Here is a 25,061-nt window from a genome sequence, read left to right as displayed (position 1 = left end):
CATCTCACCCACAGAGCGCCTCTGATCCCCAGACACGCGTACACCCTCCAGCACCGGATAGCTTACACACTCCAGCAGCTGCACAAACTGCTGTCCCTCAGGCCGCCTCATTGTACTGGAGTGATGCCTAAAACACCCGTCCACATGAGACAGGCGGCCTCATTATTCCCAGGTCTGCTGTTCCACACTCGCCTGCATGCCAAGTTCAATGGCCTGAAATAATGACTGGAGAAGTAGGAGGGGAACCGATAGGGGAGCTGACTGGCTCCTTTCTACTAGGACAATGAAGGGACGGGCACATCATGCCAGGGCTTCTGTCTGTTGCTCCTTCTCTGTCAGAAACTTCTAAACTTTCTCCTCCTACTCAATCTGTTTCTTTGCTGAACAGCACCCATCTATTCTGTTAACAAAAAAATAACTACAAATCCTGCAAAGCCCTGTTATCCCAGTGTCTGTCATGGCAAAGACATAAAAGTAAAGTACACGTTATACAGTCATTAGACTAGTAAGCAAACAATACTAAACGCGGTGCCTACATTTCATAGCAGCACTCATATTGCAACTTTTCCACTTGTTGTTATAAACGTAGCCTGGTGATGTAACGCATTTATATACAAGCAGCTGTGACATCATCTCATCTGTGCTCGTTCCTGAAATAGTATTATATACGGAATAACGTCTATCTTAATATAAATGGTAAGGATGTTACAAGACATCTGTAGATTGTAGGTTTCTATGGACAGCGACCTATCTATACCTCTTATATCAGTGTTTGTACTGTGAGTTTCCCATATTGTATTATTCTGCGCAATACGTTGGTGCAACATAAACTCCAGGTGATAATAATCACTGGTTTCTTTATCCTGTATAAAAGCAGTTAGTCTTTATATGGTTACTTAACTAATCAGTGGGTGTGATTTATAAACCAGCGCAGCAGAAAGAGGACCTCAAGTACCACTGAGATGACCGGTAATTGTGATTGGCCTTTGGGTTATTTTAATTTATGAATGAGCCATAGGGGTCTATTCATCATCACTTCATTTCTAGAAAAGTAGGTGAAAATTAAGAATTTCACCTATTTTTGTAGAAATGAAGTGTCAGGGTTATTTATAATTCCTGTAACGCAAGAGATATGACTGATATCTCCTGGTTACAATTGTCCCCCGATAATTTCCACAGTCCCCCATACTATAGTACTATGAAGACCCCACACTATAGTACTATATAGACCCCATACTAAAGTACTATATAGACCCCACACTAAAGTACTATATAGACCCCACACTAAAGTACTATATACACCCCACACTATAGTACTATATAGTCCCCATACTATAGTACTATATAGACCCCACACTATAGTACTATATACACCCTTTCTAAAGTACTTTATAGACCCCACACTATAGTACTATATAGTCCCCATACTATAGTACTATATAGACCCCATACTAAAGTACTATATAGACCCCACACTATAGTACTATGAAGACCCATACTAAAATACTATATAGACCCCACACTAAAATACTATATAGACCCCATACCAAAGTACTATATAGACCCCACACTATAATACTATATGTACCCCATACTAAAGTACTATATAGATCCCACACTATAGTACTATATAGACTCCATACTAAAGTACTATATACACCCCACACTATAGTACTATGTAGACCCCACACTATAGTACTATATAGACCCCACACTATAGTACTATTTAGACCCCATACTAAAGTACTATATAGACCCCACACTATAGTACTATGTAGACCCCACACTAAAGTACTATATAGACCCCACACTATAGTACTATATAGACCCCACACTATAGTACTATATAGGCCCCATACTAAAGTACTATATAGACCCCACACTATAGTACTATATAGACCCCATGCTAAAGAACTATATAGACCCCACTCTTATAGTGGAAATTATTAAATTCATCAAGTCCCAAAAAAGCATTTTTTTTCAGAACTTAACAGTGATGCTGTACGCCACCCTGAGATGGCATACAGCACCCTATACAGCAGTGTTCTCTTACGTCTGACGCTGCCCCCTCGCGCCCTGGGCTCTCATCCAGTGAGCTGGGAGGAAGGGAGAGGCCACTGCAGCAGCGGCGGAGGACTGACGCTGCGGGGCTGCACTGTCTCAGCAGGAGTCACAGACTCCCGTGGCTGGGGGGTTCATAGGACAGACGGCAGGGTCGGCCGGGGACAAGCGGGTGGGACGAGCAATGAGAGGAGCAGGTGATTGCAGAGGGGGTGGGGGGGGGCTGGACTCCTGCTGCTTCAATGTCTCTTCACAGCCTGTCTTCAAACTGCACATGCGCAGCTTCAAGACAGGCTGCGAAGAGACAGTGAAGCAGAAGAAAAGTCCCCTTATTACAAAAGGTTGTCTCCTCAAAAGGCGCAGCTTTTCGGAAGTGATAATTAAGTATAGGAGGCATGATGTATTTCTCCAATACAAGGATTGAACTTGTAGTGAGTTCAATCCTTCATTATCACAGGGGATACTTTTCCCTTCATGAATAGACACCATAATCTTTTTAGCTCTTGTTTATGATGCTTAATCTATCACTGTTTTTGAAAAAATCCTTACGCCATTCATAGATGGCCTTAGTTGGGGATGTAGTCATCAAATTGACAGTAATAACGTAGATATTTATAACGTTGACATCAGAAGAGCCCTTGGCATTGAAACAGAGCCATTTAAGAGACCAGAAATACATTTATTGTTGGATATGAGACATGTAACACTTCTCATAAAATAAATAAATACACTTTCTTTTGCTTTACATCCTTCCAAGAAGAAAAAGAGGGACAACGTTGGACCCATGACAGGTGATGTTTTTATTATAGTGGGTCTTACATCTCTTTCATGCACGTTAAGTCATTTATGAGAAAATATTTGGGTAATGTAATGTGTAATGTAATGTGAATTGACTTGAGTGATCCTTATTTTTACTGCTGTGTGTTTCATGAGAAAGAACTTTGCCCCCAAAAAGTTTTTCCGGGTCCTTCTTTGTGCTCAATGCTCTTTGGAAGGAATACGGAGAACACGAGTAGTTAGATCTGCAGCATCTTTTGGTGTTCGAGTCTGCCTGGGGGCCTTCTTGGCAATGCCGGTACTGTATTCAAGACCAAACGGTGTCTTGATACTTGTCACCTCAACGAAGGGAGCCGTATTGAAGACCGTTCCTCAGTGAAGAATCTTTTTGCAACAGTGGTCAAGAAAAGCAACTTTGGGAAATTTACTATGAAGTTGTTCTGTTAGGAGGTAGACAGCACTGATCGGGACAATATGAATAAGATGCCGGTACAGTAGGTGGCTCTTTGGCAATCTTCCTGGCATTCAGAAGAGTCTTGACCTTAGCCTATAGATACACTTAGCTCAGACTATCCCGAATGCCAGTGGTTGCCAGCAAACATATCATCTCCCAACCATGGCTTGCTTTGTGTAATTGAAACGTTACCTATTTAAGTCCAGTACTCAGCTTTATGTTCCACGGTGGATAGATAACATTTTCATCTTATTCAAAGATGTGAGCAACGGTTCTGTAGAGATAAAGACAAGATAATGAGACCGGGAAGATGTGGCATAACCAGCCCTCTCTTTGTCCATGCCAACTCTACCATGACATTGTTATTGGTTGACGTAGGTGGTATCATTGCAACAGCACGTTTATGAACATCACTGATCTGATTATTATTGCTCAGGTCTGAAACCAGGTATCATCATCACCGTAACTTGTTTGGTACAGTAGTTGCTTCTTAGACTTTTGTATTTATTCCTCATAGTCTATCTAATTTGTGTTTGCAACTAGCCTGCTCTCCCCACGCCTACGACCTTTAACTAGAGACAAAGGGGGAAATGTATCCAATCTTCTAAAGAGGACAAGTGGAGAAGTTTCCGATAGCAACCAATGAGATTCCAGCTATCATTTTATAGGCTGCACTAGATGTATTATAGCTAGAATCTAATTGGATGCAATGAATAACTCCTCCACTTGTCCTCTTTAGAAGGTTTGAAACATCTCCCCTGAAGATACAGGTACCTTTCAGCAGGGCCGTAACTAGGGTGGTGCGACCAGTGCCATGGCACAGGGCACCACAGGGCAGGGGGCGCTGTTGGGACTGGTCAATTTTCACTTGTAGCTTCCTCTTCTTTTATCCCCAGCATCTCCTGGCCTCCCCTATCTCTTCCCTGGCCCTTCCCCATGTGGCCATGGCCCTATTTCAGGTGCACAATCTTATGTCCCTATTTAACCAATGGGGTGGGGGGGCGCCAATGCTCTCTCTGGCACAGGGCACCAAAAAGTCTAGTTACGGCTCTGCCTTTCAGTATCTTGAAATAGAGAGTGGAAGGAGCATATGATAGGTTTGTTTTGGAAAAAAATATATATTTGTCTATGCAAAATAAATCAGAAATAAAAGTTAATGTGCAATAATAGTGTCGTGTCTCGAAGATAGGTTTATCTCACTGGTTTAAGAACACTGATCTGGAATTGGAAGTGTTAAAAATGGTACTTGTTCATTCATAGATCGTCAAGTAGCAAATCAGGGCAGTGTACGATTGTAAGTAACTATTTCATGCCCGGGCAACGGAGCTCAGGGTCATCATTGGTGTATATTGGTTTAGATGGACTTTCTGTAAGAAGTGTGAAATAAGTCACATACTCCAGTAACATACTCCAAACGTGATCCTCAATTTATGTTCCTCATTTTATCTAAATAACAAGCATAATCTATATAAGCAAGAAAGTGTGTCTGTCTTTGTCCTTTATGCACGGCCAGAGTTTTGGCCCTAGCCCCACCAAATTTGAACTTCGTCAGGGCCACACACTGTCACACAATGACATAAAACTGAGACATTCTTAAATTACACAGGTTCTGGGGCTGGCTCCATACACACACTGTCAAACTCTGGCAGGCTCATGAACAGCTCAGCACTCGATACATTCAGACTGTGGCAGAAAGCATAATCAATATTTGATCATGGCAAAGCTTCACATATGGAGATTACAAACGGCATGGGAGATTGATCGCAGCCACACAGTGCTACTGCGGATGGGCTCCCTTCTGTCCAGGAACAGGACTCCAGCCAGGCGACGTCCTCCATTTCCCAAAACGGGGGCGTGTCGCCATCATTGGGGGGGAGTGGAGAGTCCAGATCTCCGTTGGCCAACTGAGATTTCTTGGCCTCTTTTACTCATCTTTGTTGGCCCGCTTTCGTGACCCCATGGTGACTCAGCATGCCGAAGGGATTGCAGATGATCCAATGCTGCAGATTGCAGATGATCCAATACTGCCGCATTGCCATATTACAGCTATCGCAGCTGCTAACATGTTAGCAGCTGCGATAGCATATTCGTCCGCAGCTGAATCACCCCCTCTGTTCTGCAGTGATTTCTGAAACTCAAGTGATTTTGGAAACTATACTGATTTCTGTTCTGTAAGTCAGTCTGCTCCTGAAATACTCCATTCCAAACACACAAGGTCATTCGCTCCTAATTTGCATAGTTATCCAGGTTATAGGCGAGGGCAATGTAAAAAAATTAAGGCTGCAGGTGTACTTCAGGGTCTAATTTTCAACCCGGGCAACACCTGGTATCCCAGCTAGTTAAATATAAACTGATATGTGAAGAGCCAGAAGAGAGACTTACTGGTAGAGCGCTCCTGAAAGTTCATCTACGTAGCTTCCTGTAAGACACAAGAATGTGACACAATGTTACAGATGCTGTAAGCACTTGGAGCAGGTAGCGCTGTGTGAGACGCAAGGACACTAGGCTGCATGCTATTCCAGTTTAGGGGCAGACCCTGTGCTGTGCCTACTCCATGCTATCCAACAAAACACTCGCTTTTGCAGCAGCTCTGAGCTGACATAGACCAGTTTCATCCTATACCATTAATGAGAGAAGTGTATTTCTAGTTACCAATGTAATAAAGACAGTTGCAATGTAATGAAGCCATAACATCGATGATAGATGGTTTGCCATCGATGGTGGAGATCCAATGGGTCTCCAGCATTGATGGTACAGAGCTCCCCAATGGTTTTTGTTTTTTTTCTACTTGGCGCTGAGACACGGAGCCTAGCTATGGCCCCCAACACAACCCGTAGGGCCCCGCCTCCATCTCTGATTGTCCTGCTTCCTGGTGAGTAATAGAGCAGGGATGACCATCTATTGTTTTCTTGTTGAAGGTTTCATACCATAGAGGTTAACCACCAATGGTATTATCGATGGTGGCCACTGATGGCCATCCCTAATTCATACTCCCTAACAAGCACAGTTATGTTAGTCAAATGGGGCATGGCCTGCTGGGAAAAGGGGAGGGACATGGGTAATGAGGGTGTGGTCAAGGGGAATTAAAGGCAAGGTCTAGATCAGTGTTTCCCAAACTCTGAGGAGTTTATTTACTAAGCCTTGGATGGAGATAAAGTGGACAGAGATAAAGTACCAGCCAACTTACTCCTAACTGTAATTATTCAAACACAGCAATGTGACATGGCAATTAGGAGCTGATTGGCTGGTACTTTATCTACATTCAATTTATCTCCATCCAAGGCTTAGTAAATAGACCCCTCATTCCTCAGGGAGCAGTATCAGTGCATGGTTTACATTTTCCCTAGCTGGTACACAGGTGTATTCATAACTGGCTGACACATTTTAAAAGACCCACAGGTGGAGCTAATTATTTATTTCACTTGTGATTGTCTGTGAGGAGATATGGAAAACATGCACTGTTAGGAATTAGTTTGGGGAACACTGGCCTAGATTGTCCTGACCTTCCATGTGGTCTGGTTGGGAGATATGTTCATCCGTCAATGATGTCACTAGCTTCCAGTGAATGTTTTCTTGGTTCACTGGTTCAGCCCACAAAATGTTTAACTTGATTCACTACAGTGATGGGTTTCACAGTGCTACAGCTTGTAGTTTTTATATGCTGGACTCCAGGTTACAGGAAGTCAGTAGGCCTTACGTCCTCAGCATTGTGAAGCCAATCACAGTGATATTTCTTAGTTTGGGGCCTGTGTCACTTGCCGAGTGCCCACATGACTGAAGCAATGTGGGACATCGCTGGTTCTCAGACACCCATATGCGAGCAGAAGCTAACGCTGCGGCCTCTCATGTATGTACATGGAGACCTTTCAAAACTTTCTATTGGGACTACATATACCCCAGGGCACAAATGAATATTGTTACAGCCTGCTAATAGTAATCTTGGCAACTTCTTAGGGCCCCCTAGGGTTCTTACACGGCCTAGGGGAGTGTGATCGCACCTGCCCTTTCTCAGAAAGATATCACAGTCACTCAACCCCAGCCTACAATCCGCCACCGACGGGGTATTCCTCCACTGAAATCAACACCGATGGGCTTCCAAGGAAATACTGAGTCAAGTGTACCCAGTTGGTATAAATCCCCCACCCTCCTTCCAGCTCCCCGTATAAAAACTACCTTCACCCAGTATACACAAATGGTGCTCAATAATGGATTCACCTATGTACTAATATTTGTATTTATTTGCTTTTAATAACCTACATTATCTTCAACTGCATCCACTTGATTCATTCTATTGGAGCTATAGTCAACACTGACTAAAAATTAAATAATGTGATATTAATATTTAGAATTTTTACGTTATAGGGCTCTATCCATCATGTTGATTATCGGGGTCCGATATTTACCATTCCTACTCGCTGCGAGCGCCGGAGCAATTCATCATTGCTCCGCCGCAGAGATAACTGATCCGAAAATCAGCTGTCTCCCAGGAACTTCTCACTGCTCCTTTCGGAGAAGTGTAACTAGTGCACATGCGTGACCTAAAGGTCACGTATGCATACAAGAACCCCGTCATCTGGCAGAAGGAGCCGGACAAGGGCCAAGGAATCTGAAGGGATCCCTTTTCTCGACCCGGGACTCCTTTCCATAGGGAAGAAGCAGGTAGCGGGTAGCAGGGACACTCACCATCTGCAGATGGCGAATGCTCCCTCAATCAAGCTCTGAAATTATTGTATTTTCGGAGCTTGATGAATACTGTTCCCATACTAGTGTATGGGACAGTGGGCCATTCCAGGAGAGGAAGCTAAGCAGGAGATATCTGTGATACTAGTGTATGGGGACAGCGGGCCATTCCGGGAGAGAAAGGTAAGCAGGAGATATCTGTGATACTAGTGTATGGGGACAGCGGGCCATTCCGGGAGAGAAAGGTAAGCAGGAGATATCTGTGATACTAGTGTATGGGACAGTGGACCATTCCAGGAGAGGAAGGTAAGCAGGAGATATCTGTGATACTAGTGTATGGGGACAGCGGGACATTCCAGGAAAGTAAGGCAAGCAGGAGATATCTGTGATACTAGTGTATGGGGACAGTGGACCATTCCAAGAGAGAAAGGTAAGCAGGAGATATCTGTGATACTAGTGTATGGGACAGTGGGCCATTCCAGGAGAGGAAGGTAAGCAGGAGATATCTGTGATACTAGTGTATGGGGACAGCGGGACATTCCAGGAAAGTAAGGTAAGCAGGAGATATCTGTGATACTAGTGTATGGGGACAGTGGGCCATTCCAAGAGAGAAAAGTAAGCAGGAGATATCTGTGATACTAGTGTATGGGGACAGCGGCCCATTCCAGGAGTGACAGGTAAGCAGGAGATATCTGTGATACTAGTGTAATGGGACAGTGGGCCATTCCAGGAGAGGAAGTTAAGCAGGAGATATCTGTGATACTAGTGTATGGGGACAGCGGGACATTCCAGGAAAGTAAGGTAAGCAGGAGATATTTGTGATACTAGTGTATGGGGACAGTGGGCCATTCCAAGAGAGAAAGGTAAGCAGGAGATATCTGTGATACTAGTGTATGGGACAGTGGGCCATTCCAGGAGAGGAAGTTAAGCAGGAGATATCTGTGATACTAGTGTATGGGGACAGCGGGACATTCCAGGAAAGTAAGGTAAGCAGGAGATATCTGTGATACTAGTGTATGGGGACAGTGGGCCATTCCAAGAGAGAAAGGTAAGCAGGAGATATCTGTGATACTAGTGTATGAGGACAGCGGGCCATTCCTGTAGAGAAAGGTAAGCAGGAGATATCTGTGATACTAGTGTATGGGGACAGCGGGCCATTCCGGGAGAGAAAGGTAAGCAGGAGATATCTGTGATACTAGTGTATGGGGACAGCGGGCCATTCCGGGAGAGAAAGGTAAGCAGGAGATATCTGTGATACTAGTGTATGGGACAGCGGGCCATTCCGGGAGAGAAAGGTAAGCAGGAGATATCTGTGATACTAGTGTATGGGACAGTGGACCATTCTTGGAGAGGAAGGTAAGCAGGAGATATCTGTGATACTACTGTATGGGGACAGCGGGCCATTCCGGGAGAGAAAGGTAAGCAGGAGATATCTGTGATACTAGTGTATGGGGACAGCGGGCCATTCCGGGATAGAAAGGTAAGCAGGAGATATCTGTGATACTAGTGTATGGGACAGTGGACCATTCCAGGAGAGGAAGGTAAGCAGGAGATATCTGTGATACTAGTGTATGGGGACAGCGGGCCATTCCGGGAGAGAAAGGTAAGCAGGAGATATCTGTGATACTAGTGTATGGGACAGTGGACCATTCCAGGAGAGGAAGGTAAGCAGGAGATATCTATGATACTAGTGTATGGGGACAGTGGGCCATTCCAAGAGAGAAAGGTAAGCAGGAGATATCTGTGATACTAGTGTATGGGACAGTAGACCATTCCAGGAGAGGAAGGTAAGCAGGAGATATCTGTGATACTAGTGTATGGGGACAGCGGGCCATTCCAGGAGAGAAAGGTAAGTTGGAGATATCTGTGATACTAGTGTATGGGGGCAGCGGCCCATTCCAGGAGTGAAAGGTAAGCCGGAGATATCTGTGATACTAGTATATGGGGACAGAGTGCCATTCCAGGAGATAAAGGTAAGTAGGAGATATCTGTGATACTAGTGTATGGGACAGTGGGCCATTCCAGGAGAGAAAGGTAAGTAGGAGTTATCTGTGATACTAGTGTATGAGGACAGCAGGCCATTCCAGTAGAGAAAGGTAAGTAGGAGATATCTGTGATACTTGTGTATGGGGACAGCGGGCCATTCCAGGAGAGAAAGGTAAGCAGGAGATATCTGTGATACTAGTGTATGGGACAGTGGACCATTCCAGGAGAGGAAGGTAAGCAGGAGATATCTGTGATACTAGTGTATGGGACAGTGGACCATTCCGGGAGAGGAAGGTAAGCAGGAGATATCTGCAATACTAGTGTATGGGGACAGCGGGCCATTCCAGGAGAGAAAGTTAAGTAGGAGATATCTGTGATACTAGTGTATGGGGACAGCGGCCCATTCCAGGAGTGAAAGGTAAGCAGGAGATATCTGTGATACTAGTGTATGGGGACAGCGGGCCATTTCAGGAGAGGAAGGTAAGCAGGAGATATCTATGATACTAGTGTATGGGACAGTGGGCCATTCCAGGAGAGGAAGGTAAGTAGGAGATATCTGTGATACTAGTGTATGGGGACAGCGGGCCATTCCAGGAGAGAAAGGTAAGTAGGAGATATCTGTGATACTAGTGTATTGGACAGTGGGCCATTCCAAGAGAGAAAGGTAAGCAGGAGATATCTGTGATACTAGTGTATGGGGCAGTGGGCCATTCCAGGAGAGAAAGGTAAGTAGGAGATATCTGTGATACTAGTGTATGGGGACAGCGGGCTATTCCAGGAGAAGAAGGTAAGCAGGAGATATCTGTGATACTAGTGTATGGGGACAGCGGGCCATTCCGGGAGAGCAAGGTGAGCAGGAGATATCTGTGATACTAGTGTATGGGACAGCGGGCCATTTCGGGAGAGGAAGGTAAGCAGGAGATATCTGTGATACTAGTGTATGTGGACAGCGGGTCACACTGGGAGAGGAAGGTAAGCAGGAGATATCTGTTATACTGGTGTATGGGGACAGCGGGTCACACTGGGAGAGGAAGGTAAGCAGGAGATAGCTGTGATACTAGTGTATGGGAACAGCGGGTCATTCCAGGAGAGGAAGGTAAGCAGGAGATATCTGTGATACTAGTGTATGGGGACAGCGGGCCATTCCGGGAGAGAAAGGTAAGCAGGAGATATCTGTGATACTAGTGTATGGGGACAGCGGGCCATTTCGGGAGAGGAAGGTAAGCAGGAGATATCTGTGATACTAGTATATGGGGACAGCGGGTCACACTGGGAGAGGAAGGTAAGTAGGAGATAGCTGTGATACTAGTGTATGGGGACAGCGGGTCATTCCAGGAGAGGAAGGTAAGCAGGAGATATCTGTTATACTTGTGTATGGGGACAGCGGGTCACACTGGGAGAGGAAGGTAAGTAGGAGATAGCTGTGATACTAGTGTATGGGAACAGCGGGTCATTCCAGGAGAGGAAGGTAAGCACGAGATATCTGTGATACTAGTGTATGGGGACAGCGGGCCATTCCGGGAGAGGAAGGTAAGCAGGAGATATCTGTTATACTGGTGTATGGGGACAGCGGGTCATTCCAGGAGAGGAAGGTAAGCAGGAGATATCTGTGATACTAGTGTATGGGGACAGCGGGCCATTCCGGGAGAGAAAGGTAAGCATATCTGTGATATCTCCTTCTTTACCTTTTTCAAAAATGGCCCGAAAACATAATTTCTACAAAAGCAGGTGAAAATTAAGTGATGACGAATACATGAGGACATTACAAAGTACATACAAGGGGCATGGTTAATAATAAACCTCCAGTCTTTTATATTGTATGAGGGTGGTTCAATAAATAAGGTAACAAGACGTCTCATTGCGTAAATGTATTCAAATCATACATATATGTATAATCAATAGTATGGCCTTGGTACAGATTATTTTTCCACCTACTTGTCTAAGCATTTGTTACAATGGTACACCAGGGCATCTATCCCAGCATAGAAGAAATCAGTGTCAAGCGCCTAAAGCCAGGAAATGACGGCTTGATGAACTTCTCCGTCGGTTGTGAATCGCCTTCCACCCAGGCGCTTCCTCAATGGTACAAAGAGATGGAAATCACTTGGTGCCAGGTCAGGGCTGTACCCACGGAGATGTTCAGTTCGTCAGCAAAGCAATATCACTAACTGGAATGTGTCTGTCCTGAATCAGCCTTTCAATGTGCCACAAATTGTCATCTATAGTGACCAGCCAGATCGCTGCTCATTCTGAACGTCTGTCCTGCCGTTATGAAAGGCAGTGCACCAAACCCAAACCTGTTTCTGTGACATGACGTTACCAGCGTACACCTTGACTAGTTGCCGAAAGATTTCAGCTGCTGATGTTCCCTTTAGACACAGAAATTTGATCACACAGTGGCGGAACTCCCGGAGACAATGAAGTCATTTGCCGCCGGGCGTCAGCCCTGAAGGGGGCACCTGGCTCCATTGTCCCCGGGAGCTGCATGGAGAAGGAGCTCCGCTGATCGGCTCTCCACCTCCATTGGCGTAACTACGGAGGGTGCAAGGGGTGCGGTCGCACCCCCTGCACCCTCCATTTCCCGGGCGCCCGCTGAGTGTGTTTCAAACCCCTGGCAGCAGCCGGAGGACGGAGCTCCCTCCGTCTTCCGGGTCCCGCAGTAATGACGTCACTCCCATAGTGCCAAGGAGCGGATGCCGGGGATGGACGGCAGCAGCACTGGAGCGGGAATAAAGGTAAGTGTTTGTTAGTTTGTTTTGTGTGTGCGCGCGCGGTGGGGGCCATCACTACTGGGGGCAACTACAGGGGCCTCACTACTGGGGGTAACTATGGGGGCAACTACAGGATGCTCACTACTGGGGGCAACTACAGGGGCCTCACTACTGGGGGTAACTACAGGGGCCTACTAATGGGTGCAACTACAGGGGCCTACTACTGGGCGCAACTACAGGGGCTCACTACTGGGGGCAACTACAGGGTGCTCACTACTGGGGGCAACTACAGGGGCCTCAGTACTTGGGGTAACTACAGGGGCCTCATTTCTGGGGGCAACTACAGGGGGCTCACTACTGGGGGCAACTACAGGGGCCTCACTACTGGGGGCAACTACAAGGGGCTCACTACTGGGGGCAACTATAGGGGTCTCACTACTGGGGGCAACTACTGGGGGCTCACTATTGGGGGCAACTGCAGGGGCCTCACTACTGGGGGCAACTACAGGGGCCTCACTACTGGGGCAACTACCGGGGGCTCACTACTGGAGGTACTGCATAGGGGGACCATTACTGGGGAGCACTACATAGGCGGGCACTGCATAGGGGGACCACTACTGGGGGCATTATATTAAAGGAACTGCAGAAGGGGGGCGGCGGCAGCCAGTGGGGCTGGGCCGGGGGGCAGGGTGCCATATGCCCCCCGGGCCGGTAGACTTTTGCCTCAGTGAGGGCCAGCGTCACTAGTGCACAGGTATGACTGACGGCCGGGTGACAGGCAGAAAGTGCTCTCAGTCGCTCCGACTATAGCAGCATCAGAGCGGCTGGGCAGCATTCTCTGCCTGTTACCGGGCTGTCTTTCACCCTATGTAGCTTGTGGCTGCACACTGAGCAGCACTCCTTCCGAGGCCGCTCCGCTGCAGGGGCTGTGTACCTACCTCTGTGTCCTCTGTCCCTTCCCCGGGCTCCTTCCTCTCCCCGGCTAAGGCTCCGCCCGCTCTCCGGGAGGCCCCGCCCCCTCTCTTACCCTGACTGACTATATTAATCTATCTCCTCCTGTCCCTGCTGAAGACCCCGCCCCCTCACCCCGAGTCTCCGCCCTTTCTTTAGTCTATCCTGTCTGTGTCATCTCTTCCTGTACCCTGGAGCTCCGCAGGGACCAGAGACAGAGCAGCCTTCCAGGCAGGTAAGTGCCAGTGGAGGACTACATGTTTACATGACATTTGAGAGGGAAGGGGGGGAGTGTTGGAATACTTATGCAATGGGGGGCTGTAGTTATTTTTATCTTTGGGGGGATGGGGTGTTTTAATACTGTCACTGCTGGGGGTGATGTAATAATGTGTGTGAATGTGGGGGGGGGTATTATTGTGTGTGAGGGCTACTGTATACTCAGAATACCTGTGTTATATGTTGGTCACTGATGATTTCTGCATAATCTGGTGATTACTGCATTATCTGGCAGCCATTACAACGCTCCCTGATCAGGTGGTCACTGAGAACGTCCCTGCATTATATGGCAGTCACTGCGACGCTCCCTGATCTGATGGTCCTTGCGAACCTCTCTGCATTATATGGCAGTCACTGCCACACTCCCTGATCTGATGGTCCTTGCGAACCTCTCTGCATTATATGTTAGTCACTGCCACACTCCCTGATCTGATGGTCCTTGCGAACCTTTCTGCATTATATGGCAGTCACTGCCACACTCCCTGATCTGATGGTCCTTGCGAACCTCTCTGTATTATATGGCAGTTACTGCCACACTCCCTGATCTGATGGTCCTTGCGAACCTCTCTGTATTATATGGCAGTTACTGCCACACTCCCTGATCTGATGGTCCTTGCGAACCTCTCTGCATTATATGGCAGTCACTGCGACACTCCCTGATCTGATGGTCCTTGCGAACCTCTCTGCATTATATGGCAGTCACTGCGACACTCCCTGATCTGATGGTCACTGCGACCTCTCTGCATTATATGGCAGTCACTGCGACACTCCCTGATCTGATGGTCCTTGCGAACCTCTCTGCATTATATGGCAGTCACTGCCACACTCCCTGATCTGATGGTCACTGCGACCTCTCTGCATTATATGGCAGTCACTGCGACACTCCCTGATCTGATGGTCCTTGCAAACCTCTCTGCATTATATGGCAGTCACTGCGACACTCCCTGATCTGATGGTCCTTGCGAACCTCTCTGCATTATATGGCAGTCACTGCCACACTCCCTGATCTGATGGTCACTGCGACCTCTCTGCATTATATGGCAGTCACTGCGACACTCCCTGATCTGATGGTCCTTGCAAACCTCTCTGCATTATATGGCAGTCACTGCGACACTCCCTGATCTGATGGTCCTTGCAAACCTCTCTGCATTATATGGCAGTCACTGTGATGCTCCCTAATCTGGCTGTCACTGCAAACCTCTCTACACTATTTAAAGCACACCCACATTAGGCACACCTAATTAGGCTATTATAATGTGTATTTTCTCCATTACAATGCGCTGGTGGAGAATTCGGGCCACTTACTTGTGTCTGCCCCCCAGGCCAAAAGTTGCCAGCCAGCCCCTGGCGGCAGCTGGGGCTGGCATAGGTGCTGGTACATTTTAGTTTGGGGGAGGCACCAACATTTATCTTGCCTCCGGGCACCTAGGATGAAGTTACGCCACTGTGATCACACTATGCACTTCAATGTTAGACCATGTTTCCGCCAGCCCCGCCATCTTACAACTGATGTTGGGACACTATGAGACGGACTAAGCATTGCATCCGTGATGCAGTACATCCCATGAGGGACGTGCGGTCAGGGTAGGCAGGGGAGGCAGAGTTCATACTTCCTGTCAGACTGCAGAGTTTTGACTATAAAAATGATTGGAATAATACAAAGAAGATATTTATAATGTATAAATATCTTCTTTGTAATATTCTGATTGTTTTTATAGACAAAACTCATTAAAATTGCAGCACTCCCTGGAAATACAGGGAGAGACAAGAGATGAGGCAGTAAAAGCTAAGCCTCACCTATGATAGCTGAGACACTGCCTGGAGCTAGGGGCTGGGCCACGAAGCAGCCAATAAAACACAGAGGAAAAAGAGCTAATGGAGGCATGCCTCACCGTGAGGGGGCATGCCTTAAGCTCTGATGGACACCTCTGACCATCAGGTGACCAGTCCAGGATGTACTCAGGTAACAGAGACCTAACCATCGGAGCTCAGCGGCAGCAGCACTATGGGCAGGAAATTGGAATATGCAGACAGAGGAAATACACAAAGGAGAAAAAGGTGAGGAGGGTCTGCTGTGGACAACAGGACACTGTCTGCAGGCTTGTAAATCACTGTGTAAGAGTGCAGACACCAGTAGCTGACACCTCGTCACAATGCAAGGACTGGCACCTGTGTAAAGCTGGGTACACACTACACAATGTGTACCCAGCACGCCATCGCTCTGATTCTAGCCAGTGCCTCCCCAGCCATTGACTTCACCGCACGTCCCTGCATCCCGCTCTCATTGGGCACATATGCGATGAGAAGTGATCCTGATAAGAGCTGTCCTTTGTGATGCCCTCGGATAGAGGGACTTCCGGATTTAATACCCAGTACTCCATCTGGCGCTCTCCAGCGCATGCGCAGAAGGCCGCGGGCCTTGGGGGGAGATCGGGGGAATCCGATTGGATTCCTCTCAGGGGAATCGTCCTGAAAAGAATCCCATAGTCTTCTATTGGGTAACACACCTGAAAATGGCATTGCATCGAATTCTGGTGCTTAGTACATATGGGAAATGTGGTAAAACCTCAGAAAACTGCATTTTCGGGGGGTTTACAGCATTTTACCCTTTAGTACATCCCACCCTACTACTGACATAAGGCGCAGTTTAATGTGAGGGGAAGAAGTGGTCTACTTGCTCTGGCCTGGGGGAAATTACAATGAAACAGAGAACATTACACACGTGAGAGGTCTTGTTACCTTACTTATTGAAACACCCTTTGTACTATGCTGTTATGGGAGAATAGTATACACTGTACATTTCAAATAGCGCCACCTAAGGGTCCTTTTCGTCAGCTCATGACAAGGATTTAAGAGATTAAGGGGTCTATTTACTAAGCAGTGTCAGGAGACAAAGGGCTCTATTTAGTAACATTATTTTTACTAAAATAAAGTGAAAAGGGGTGTTTTCACACCCTTTTCACATTATTTTAGTATCACCTATTGTTACTACAGGGCAATTGGAGTAGAATTCGTAAAATTGTACTCCAAGCCCTAATTATCACTTATTTTTAGTAAGCAGATCGCACTTCCCATAATTGTAATGGGAAATGTGATCCGACCAAAGTTACTAAAAATAAATTGTAAAAAAATACCAGGGGAGGCCCTGTGATAATAACACCACCTGGAGGTCACGTTATTCAGGGTCTCCCCTGGTTACTGGACTCCTGCTCTCCTCTAAAAGGCAGAGCCCAGAGCCGGTACCAGTGATCAGCTGTGTGGTCTAAACACACCACATGCTGGTACACTGCAAAAAAAAAAATAGTAAGAAAAAAAATTCACTTACCTGACTCCAGGGACCGGTGGTCGGGGCTCCGGTGGTGACTCCCCTCCGGTCAGCTGATCTGCCATGCTGCACTGCGGCCCGGTCATCAGGTGATCGGGTCCCAGTGCAGTATGGGATATCAGCTGACCGGAGGCATGGAAGACATCACCGGAGCACCGATGACTGCAGGTAAGTGCTATTAAGGGAGGGGGGTCCGCGATCACGGGGGCGGGGCTTAGTGTCAGGGGCGGGGCTTAGCACTAGTCACGGTATTTTTTTGCGAAAATATCGTGACCAGAGTGCAGAGGGGATTCGCAGGGACAGAGCTTTCTCGCAAGCTCTGTCCCTGCAAGGGATTTGTAGTAACTCCCTGTGATATTGCCTGAATTCGCAATGCGAATTCAGTCGATAATATCACACTACAATCTGCATTACAAATGCGGATTGTAGTAAATAGAGCCCAAAGTGATAAGGTGCCAGCCAATCAGCTCCCAAATGTAATTTTCCAAACACAGCCTGTGAGATGACAGTTGGGAGCTGATTGGCTGGCACCTTATCACTTTTTTTACTCTGTCTCCTAACACTGCATAGTAACTAGACCCTTAAATCCATGAAGCCGGCATAAGAATTGTTCAGGAACAGGAAGGTGAAAGAGACAATTGCTTTAATGGATTTCCTTTTAAGATTTCTTCTTAAAATTGACTAGAGCAATTAGAGATGCCTAATTAACAGAGCTTCTGTTGAACAGGAAAATGGTAATTTATACTAATTTCTAGACAGCATCCCCTAAGTATTAATTTTCATGTCAGGAATATTGATATTAGTAGTTCACAAAGTTTATGAGGTTTGAAAAGGCCAAAGATAAAATATTACTGCAGTTTTACATATCTGACGCGTTATCAAGAAACTACAGTAACTTAATCAGATTTTTACACTTGGATGAAAGTTTGATCGGATGAGACATTTCATTTGGGGTGTGACACTTATAATATTCCATTTTTACTTCATGAAAATAATGCATTAAAATGTTGCCTTCTGGTGAATAAGGGCGAGATGTACTAAGTATGGCATCCGTGAAGCTGTATATTCCACCACTTATCGGGTACATACTGGTGATAATATCAGTTCTTCTGATAAGAGCTGTCCTTTGTGATGGAGGGACTTTCGGGTTTATGGCCCAAAAGTGCCTCTGCTTCCTTCTGTGCATACCGCGGTGAGTGCTGGGCGGACCCCTCTCAGGAGTGATTGCGGAAAGAAGCCGACAGGCTTCAATTGAGTAACGCCATCTAAAGATGGCGTTAGCCACCGGGTCCAAGTTCCGGAATGTATCGCATTCTGGAGCTTGATACATATGGAAATGCGGACAAAACTCTGAAAATGGGTTTTTCTGACCGCATGATTTCACCCGGTAGTACATCCCGTCAATATTAACTTGTAATTTATAAAACAAAATGTACAGCAGAACTGGTCCCTCCTCGCGGCCTGATCTCACCCCTATGGTCTGCAAACAACATTTCACAGGTCCGGTGGTAGCGTAAGTGCGGCATACAGCTGTGCGTACTCGCGGGCACGACTTACCTGCTCCTAAATGAATTGACCCCTATGACTGAATGTAACAGAGTAGCCTGTATGGGCACGCGTACCGTTTACAACCTGGATGAAATTAGACGTGTCCTATTTTTAGTTCCAGGTTCTGCAATGTATCTCGCTATGAAAACTGTCTGCAAGACACTATTACTTAAAATCCATTTCTATACTCGCTACTGCTATATAAAAGGAATGCACACAAACTGCTTGTGTACAGGCTCTAATGATACAATATACATGTAATACTGTACATGTCAGGGTCAGAACATATATGATTTTGCACAGTACATGGATGCAGGGAATAACGTCTTTGAAGACAGAGGGGTAAATTTACTAAGCAGCAGTTTTTGCAAGCAGACGCTAATTGGCGCGTTTCACCCCAAAATATACAGCATGCTTTGCTTGTAATATCATTGCCGGTTTAAATTTCATAAGTCAAGTGCACTGAGAACCTGCTGCTTACAAAGGTAACGCTTAGCAAAATGATCCCAAAATAGCAAATAGTATGAGCGGGATGTAGTGAGTATGCCAGCGGACGGGCGTCGGAAGCTTGACCCTGGACTAAATGCCGATGCCTGGATCTCGACAGTCGCCATCCCGTTGGAAGGTACACCGGGGCGTCTTAGCCGTTAGCCACGGGGTTGGGGAGGGGGGTAGTTTGGTGTAGGCACTACGGCGAGGTTAGGATTAGTCACCACTGAAGGGGTGGTTAGGGTCAGTCACTAAGGGGGGACGGTTAGGTTTAGGCACCAAGGGGGGAGGGTTAGATTTAGGCACTAAAGGGGAATGTTAGGGTGCGAAGTGGTGAGGGTTAGGGTGCAAGAAGGGAGGGTTAGGGGGAGAAGGGGGATGGTTAGTATACTTACCCGACCCCTGTTGGGATACAGAGCATCAGGATGCCGCTGACGGCATTTTGACAGTAGGCATCACGACCGCCGGTATTTCATACTCAACCCGTATGAGCAAATGATAATATTATTAATCCATTCCAGTGTACATCTTCTCAGGTTTTAGCTGTATATTTGTTGTGACAGTCAAAGGCCACCGGGGGGCATGCTTGCATCAGATAATAATGATGATACTACAGAAGACTCCGTTAGTCTCTTATCTCTCAATCTCATGGGATTATATTGTAGGCACAGTAACAAGCGTTCCAGTGCTGAACATTCAGTTTAATACAAGAGTTATGCCTCTCCTGGAATAAGAGGTCTTGCAGCCACTCAATTAGATAGATAGATAGATAGATAGATAGATAGATAGATAGATAGATAGATATTAGATAGATATGAGAGATAGATAGATAGATATGACAGATAGATAGATAGATAGATAGATAGAGAGATATTAGAAAGATAGATAGATAGATATTAGATAGATATGAGAGATAGATAGATATTAGATAGATATGAGAGATATATAGATAGATAGATAGATAGATAGATAGATATTAGATAGATATGAGAGATAGATAGATATTAGATAGACAGATATGAGATAGATAGATATTAGATAGATATGATAGATAGATATGATAGATAGATATGAGATAGATAGATAGATATATATTAGATAGATATGAGAGATAGATAGATAGATATTAGATAGATATTAGATAGATATGAGAGATAGCTAGATAGATAGTTAGATATTAGATAGATATGATAGATAGATAGATATTAGATAGATATGAGAGATAGATAGATAGATAGATATTAGATAGATAGATAGATAGATAGATATGAGATAGATATGAGAGATAGATAGATAGATAGATAGATATTAGATAGATATGAGAGATAGATAGATAGATATGACAGATAGATAGATAGATAGATATTAGATAGATATGAGAGATATATAGATAGATAGATAGATAGATATTAGATAGATATGAGAGATAGATAGATAGATATTAGATAGATATGATAGATAGATAGATAGATATTAGATAGACAGATATGAGATAGATAGATATTAGATAGATATGATAGATAGATAGATATGAGATAGATAGATATTAGATAGATATGAGAGATAGATAGATATTAGATAGATATGAGAGATAGCTTGATAGATATTAGATAGATATGATAGATAGATATTAGATAGATATGAGAGATAGATAGATATTAGATAGATATTAGATAGATATGAGAGATAGATAGATATTAGATAGATATGAGAGATAGATAGATAGATAGATAGATAGATAGATAGATAGATAGATAGATAGATAGATATGACAGATAGCTAGATAGATGGATGGATAGATAGATAGATAGATATATAGATATGAGAGATAGATAGATATATATATATATGACAAATAGATAGATAGATAGATAGATAGATATGAGAGATAGATATATAGATATGAGAGATAGATAGATAAATAGATAGATAGATATTAGATAGATAAATATTAGATAGATATGAGAGATAGATAGATAGATATTAGATAGACAGATATGAGATAGATAGATATTAGATAGATATGATAGATAGATAGATATGATAGATAGATAGATAGATAGATATTAGATAGATATGAGAGATAGAAAGATAGATATTAGATCGATATCAGAGATAGATAGATATTAGATAGATATTAGATAGATATGAGAGATAGCTAGATAGATAGATATTAGATAGATATGATAGATAGATATTAGATAGATATGAGAGATAGATAGATAGATAAATATGACAGATAGATAGATAGATAGATAGATAGATAGATATGAGAGATATATATATAGATATTAGATAGATAGATAGATATTAGATAGATATGAGAGATAGATAGATAGATAGATATGAGAGATATATAGATAGATATTAGATAGATAGATAGATATTAGATAGATATGAGAGATAGATAGATAGATATTAGATAGACAGATATGAGATAGATAGATATTAGATAGATAGATAGATAGATATGAGATAGATAGATATTAGATAGATATGAGAGATAGATAGATATTAGATAGATATGAGAGATAGATAGATAGATATTAGATAGACAGATATGAGATAGATAGATATTAGATAGATAGATATGATAGATAGATAGATATGAGATAGATAGATAGATATTAGATAGATATGAGAGATAGATAGATAGATATTAGATACATATGAGAGATAGATAGATATTAGATATATACTAGATAGATATGAGAGATAGATAGATATTAGATAGATATGAGAGATAGATAGATATTAGATAGACAGATATGAGATAGATAGATATTAGATAGATATGATAGATAGATAGATATGATAGATAGATAGATATGAGATAGATAGATAGATAGATAGATATGAGAGATAGATAGATAGATATTAGATAGATATGAGAGATAGATAGATAGATATTAGATATATATTAGATAGATATGAGAGATAGCTAGATAGATAGTTATTAGATAGATATGATAGATAGATATTAGATAGATATGAGAGATAGATAGATAGATATGAGAGATAGATATATAGATATGAGAGATAGATAGATATTAGATAGATAGATAGGTAGATATTAGATAGATATGAGAGATAGATAGATAGATATTAGATAGATATGAGAGATATATAGATAGATAGATAGATAGATATTAGATATATATGAGAGATAGATAAATAGATAGATATTAGATAGATATGAGAGATAGATAGATAGATAGATATTAGATAGACAGATATGAGATAGATAGATATGATAGATAGATAGATAGATAGATATGATAGATAGATATGAGATAGATAGATAGATAGATATGAGAGATAGATAGATAGATATTAGATAGATATGAGAGATAGATAGATAGATAGATATTAGATAGATATTAGATAGATATGAGAGATAGCTAGCTAGATAGATAGATATTAGATAGATATGATAGATAGATAGATATTAGATAGATATGAGAGATAGATAGATAGATATTAGATAGATATGAGAGATAGATAGATAGATATTAGATAGATATGAGAGATAGATAGATAGATATGACAGATAGATAGATAGATAGATAGATAGATATGACAGATAGATAGATAGATGGATAGATAGATAGATAGATAGATTGATATGAGAGATAGATATATAGATATGAGAGATAGATAGATATATATATTAGATAGATAGATATTAGATAGATATGAGAGATAGATAGATAGATAGATATTAGATAGATATGAGAGATATATAGATAGATAGATAGATATTAGATAGATATGAGAGATAGATAGATAGATATTAGATAGATATGAGAGATAGATAGATAGATAGATAGATATTAGATAGATAGATATTAGATAGATATGATAGATATGATAGATAGATAGATAGATAGATAGATATGAGATAGACAGATATGAGATAGATAGATAGATAGATATGAGAGATAGATAGATAGATAGATATTAGATAGATATGAGAGATAGATAGATAGATATTAGATAGATATGAGAGATAGATAGATAGATATTAGATAGATATGAGAGATAGCTAGATAGATATTAGATAGATATTAGATAGATATGATAGATAGATAGATATTAGATAGATATGAGAGATAGATAGATATTAGATAGATATGATAGATAGATAGATATTAGATAGATATGAGAGATAGATAGATAGATAGATAGATATGAGAGATAGATATGAGATAGATAGATATTAGATAGATATGAGAGATAGATAGATAGATATGAGATAGACAGATATGAGATAGATAGATAGATAGATAGATTGAGAGATAGATAGATAGATAGATAGATAGATATGAGATAGATAGATAGATAGATAGTTGTTGTTTTTTGTCACTTACCAGGCTTGCAGGCTGTCTCACATATAACTGGGCACACATAGCAAAATTGGCAGTACTGCAGAGAGCGAGAGAGAAACGGTGAGTTGACCTTAGATGTCTCCTGTCAGTTATGTGACAATATTCCTCGTGGTTGCTGAATTCCTGGCAGCAACACTTCCTCCAAAACTGGACTCACCTCGCAGTTCTTACAGTGTTCACTCTTATCTTTTTCTTCGCAGGGGCATTTGTCGCAGTCGCCACAGTGCTGGGGGAGGTAAGAGTACTTTGGTTTACATGACATGACACTTACTTAGGTAATACTGTCCTACCAAAGACTAACAATGGTGTGTGACAATGGGTGGTATTCATAGGAGGGCGCTATGCGATGATTGCTCAGTTTTTTTATACTGCGCCTGTGTCTGAGTCGCACTGTGCATACGTCGGGATTGGTTTCAGGCGCTGATCACAGTGAGAATTCGGACGCAGAGTGATTGACAGACAGTTTGCGTTTATGGGAGGTAACAGCGGGGTGGCTAGTCAAACTTGGGCTTACTGCAGCAAGTATTAGGGATCGCACGATTGTATGAATGAGGGACCGTAGTAGATAGCTCCGTATTTGCCACGGTCCCTACATTTCTGTCAGTTACCACAACCCCCATAGGTCTCTATGGGAAGTGTCAGATTTACCAAGGCTCCTGAAGACGGCGTTACCAGCTGTAGCCTTTACGCAGAAATTACAGTTAGGGTTCCTCCGGGAAAATGGTGTCTACACCATTTTCCCAGTGATTACAGTGACGTTGGTGGAAGTAAAGTATACAGGGCAGGGGTGCAGGATGTGCTGTGTTGGTCCCATGTGCACCGCACACACTGCACTATAGATAGGCCCATGGTATAAGTGTATGTATGTACACAATATGGTGACTTGGCGTGCACGTAATAGAAATGTTACCTTGCAGAATGAGCAATAGCGGCACAGTGAGCCATCTTTGTACTCTTCTTCATCATCGTCATCATCGTCGTCGTCGTCATCATCATCATCATCATCATCATCTTTAAGGGCAAAAGCACAGAAATAATTCACACGTGTATGGTGTAAAGTTTATCGAAATTCTAAATAATACTGAACCTGCTATAGTTACTCAGGAAATGAATCAGTAGTTACTTACTGCACATTGCCATATTTGGTGAAAGTCCTCATTTCCCATCTGATTGATTTAAATCAACAGTTGCCCTTGTCACCATTTATGGAATAGGAACATAGAGAATGCGTAAATAGATGACAATAAAACCAAGCTCTGTAAACTTACCATGATGGGGACTGTAGTCTAAATACACCGTGCCAGATTGGCATTACAGTGTCCCCTGTAAACTATGTTAAAATGTTGGCAACTACACATGTACAAGACCTTCCCTCTTTTTCATCAAAAATTAATCTACACCACATTCCTTCCAAA

The 25,061-nt window shown here is 43.3% G+C and overlaps 1 protein-coding gene across 1 annotated transcript in view; it reads right to left on the bottom strand.

Moving 5' to 3' along the window:
* Nucleotides 1-2,719: 2,719 nt before the first annotated feature.
* The window catches only part of LOC148509492 (uncharacterized), a 47,412-nt gene continuing 25,070 nt past the window's right edge, over nucleotides 2,720-25,061 (bottom strand). Inside the window, exons 2-6 of the mRNA XM_088443042.1 lie at nucleotides 24,557-24,657; nucleotides 23,804-23,872; nucleotides 23,629-23,683; nucleotides 5,675-5,711; nucleotides 2,720-3,566 (exon numbers count right to left, since the gene is read on the bottom strand). Coding sequence (XP_088299168.1) covers nucleotides 3,542-3,566; nucleotides 5,675-5,711; nucleotides 23,629-23,683; nucleotides 23,804-23,872; nucleotides 24,557-24,657 — 287 coding nt within the window. The 3' untranslated portion in view covers nucleotides 2,720-3,541. The remainder of the gene's footprint in view (nucleotides 3,567-5,674; nucleotides 5,712-23,628; nucleotides 23,684-23,803; nucleotides 23,873-24,556; nucleotides 24,658-25,061) is intronic.

Source organism: Taudactylus pleione, unplaced genomic scaffold (genome assembly GCF_031769625.1).
Source record: "Taudactylus pleione unplaced genomic scaffold, aTauple2 ptg000324l, whole genome shotgun sequence".
NCBI classification, from domain to species: domain Eukaryota; kingdom Metazoa; phylum Chordata; class Amphibia; order Anura; family Myobatrachidae; genus Taudactylus; species Taudactylus pleione.
Note: the sequence above shows the minus strand (reverse complement) of the source record. Positions and strands in the feature narration are given on the sequence as shown.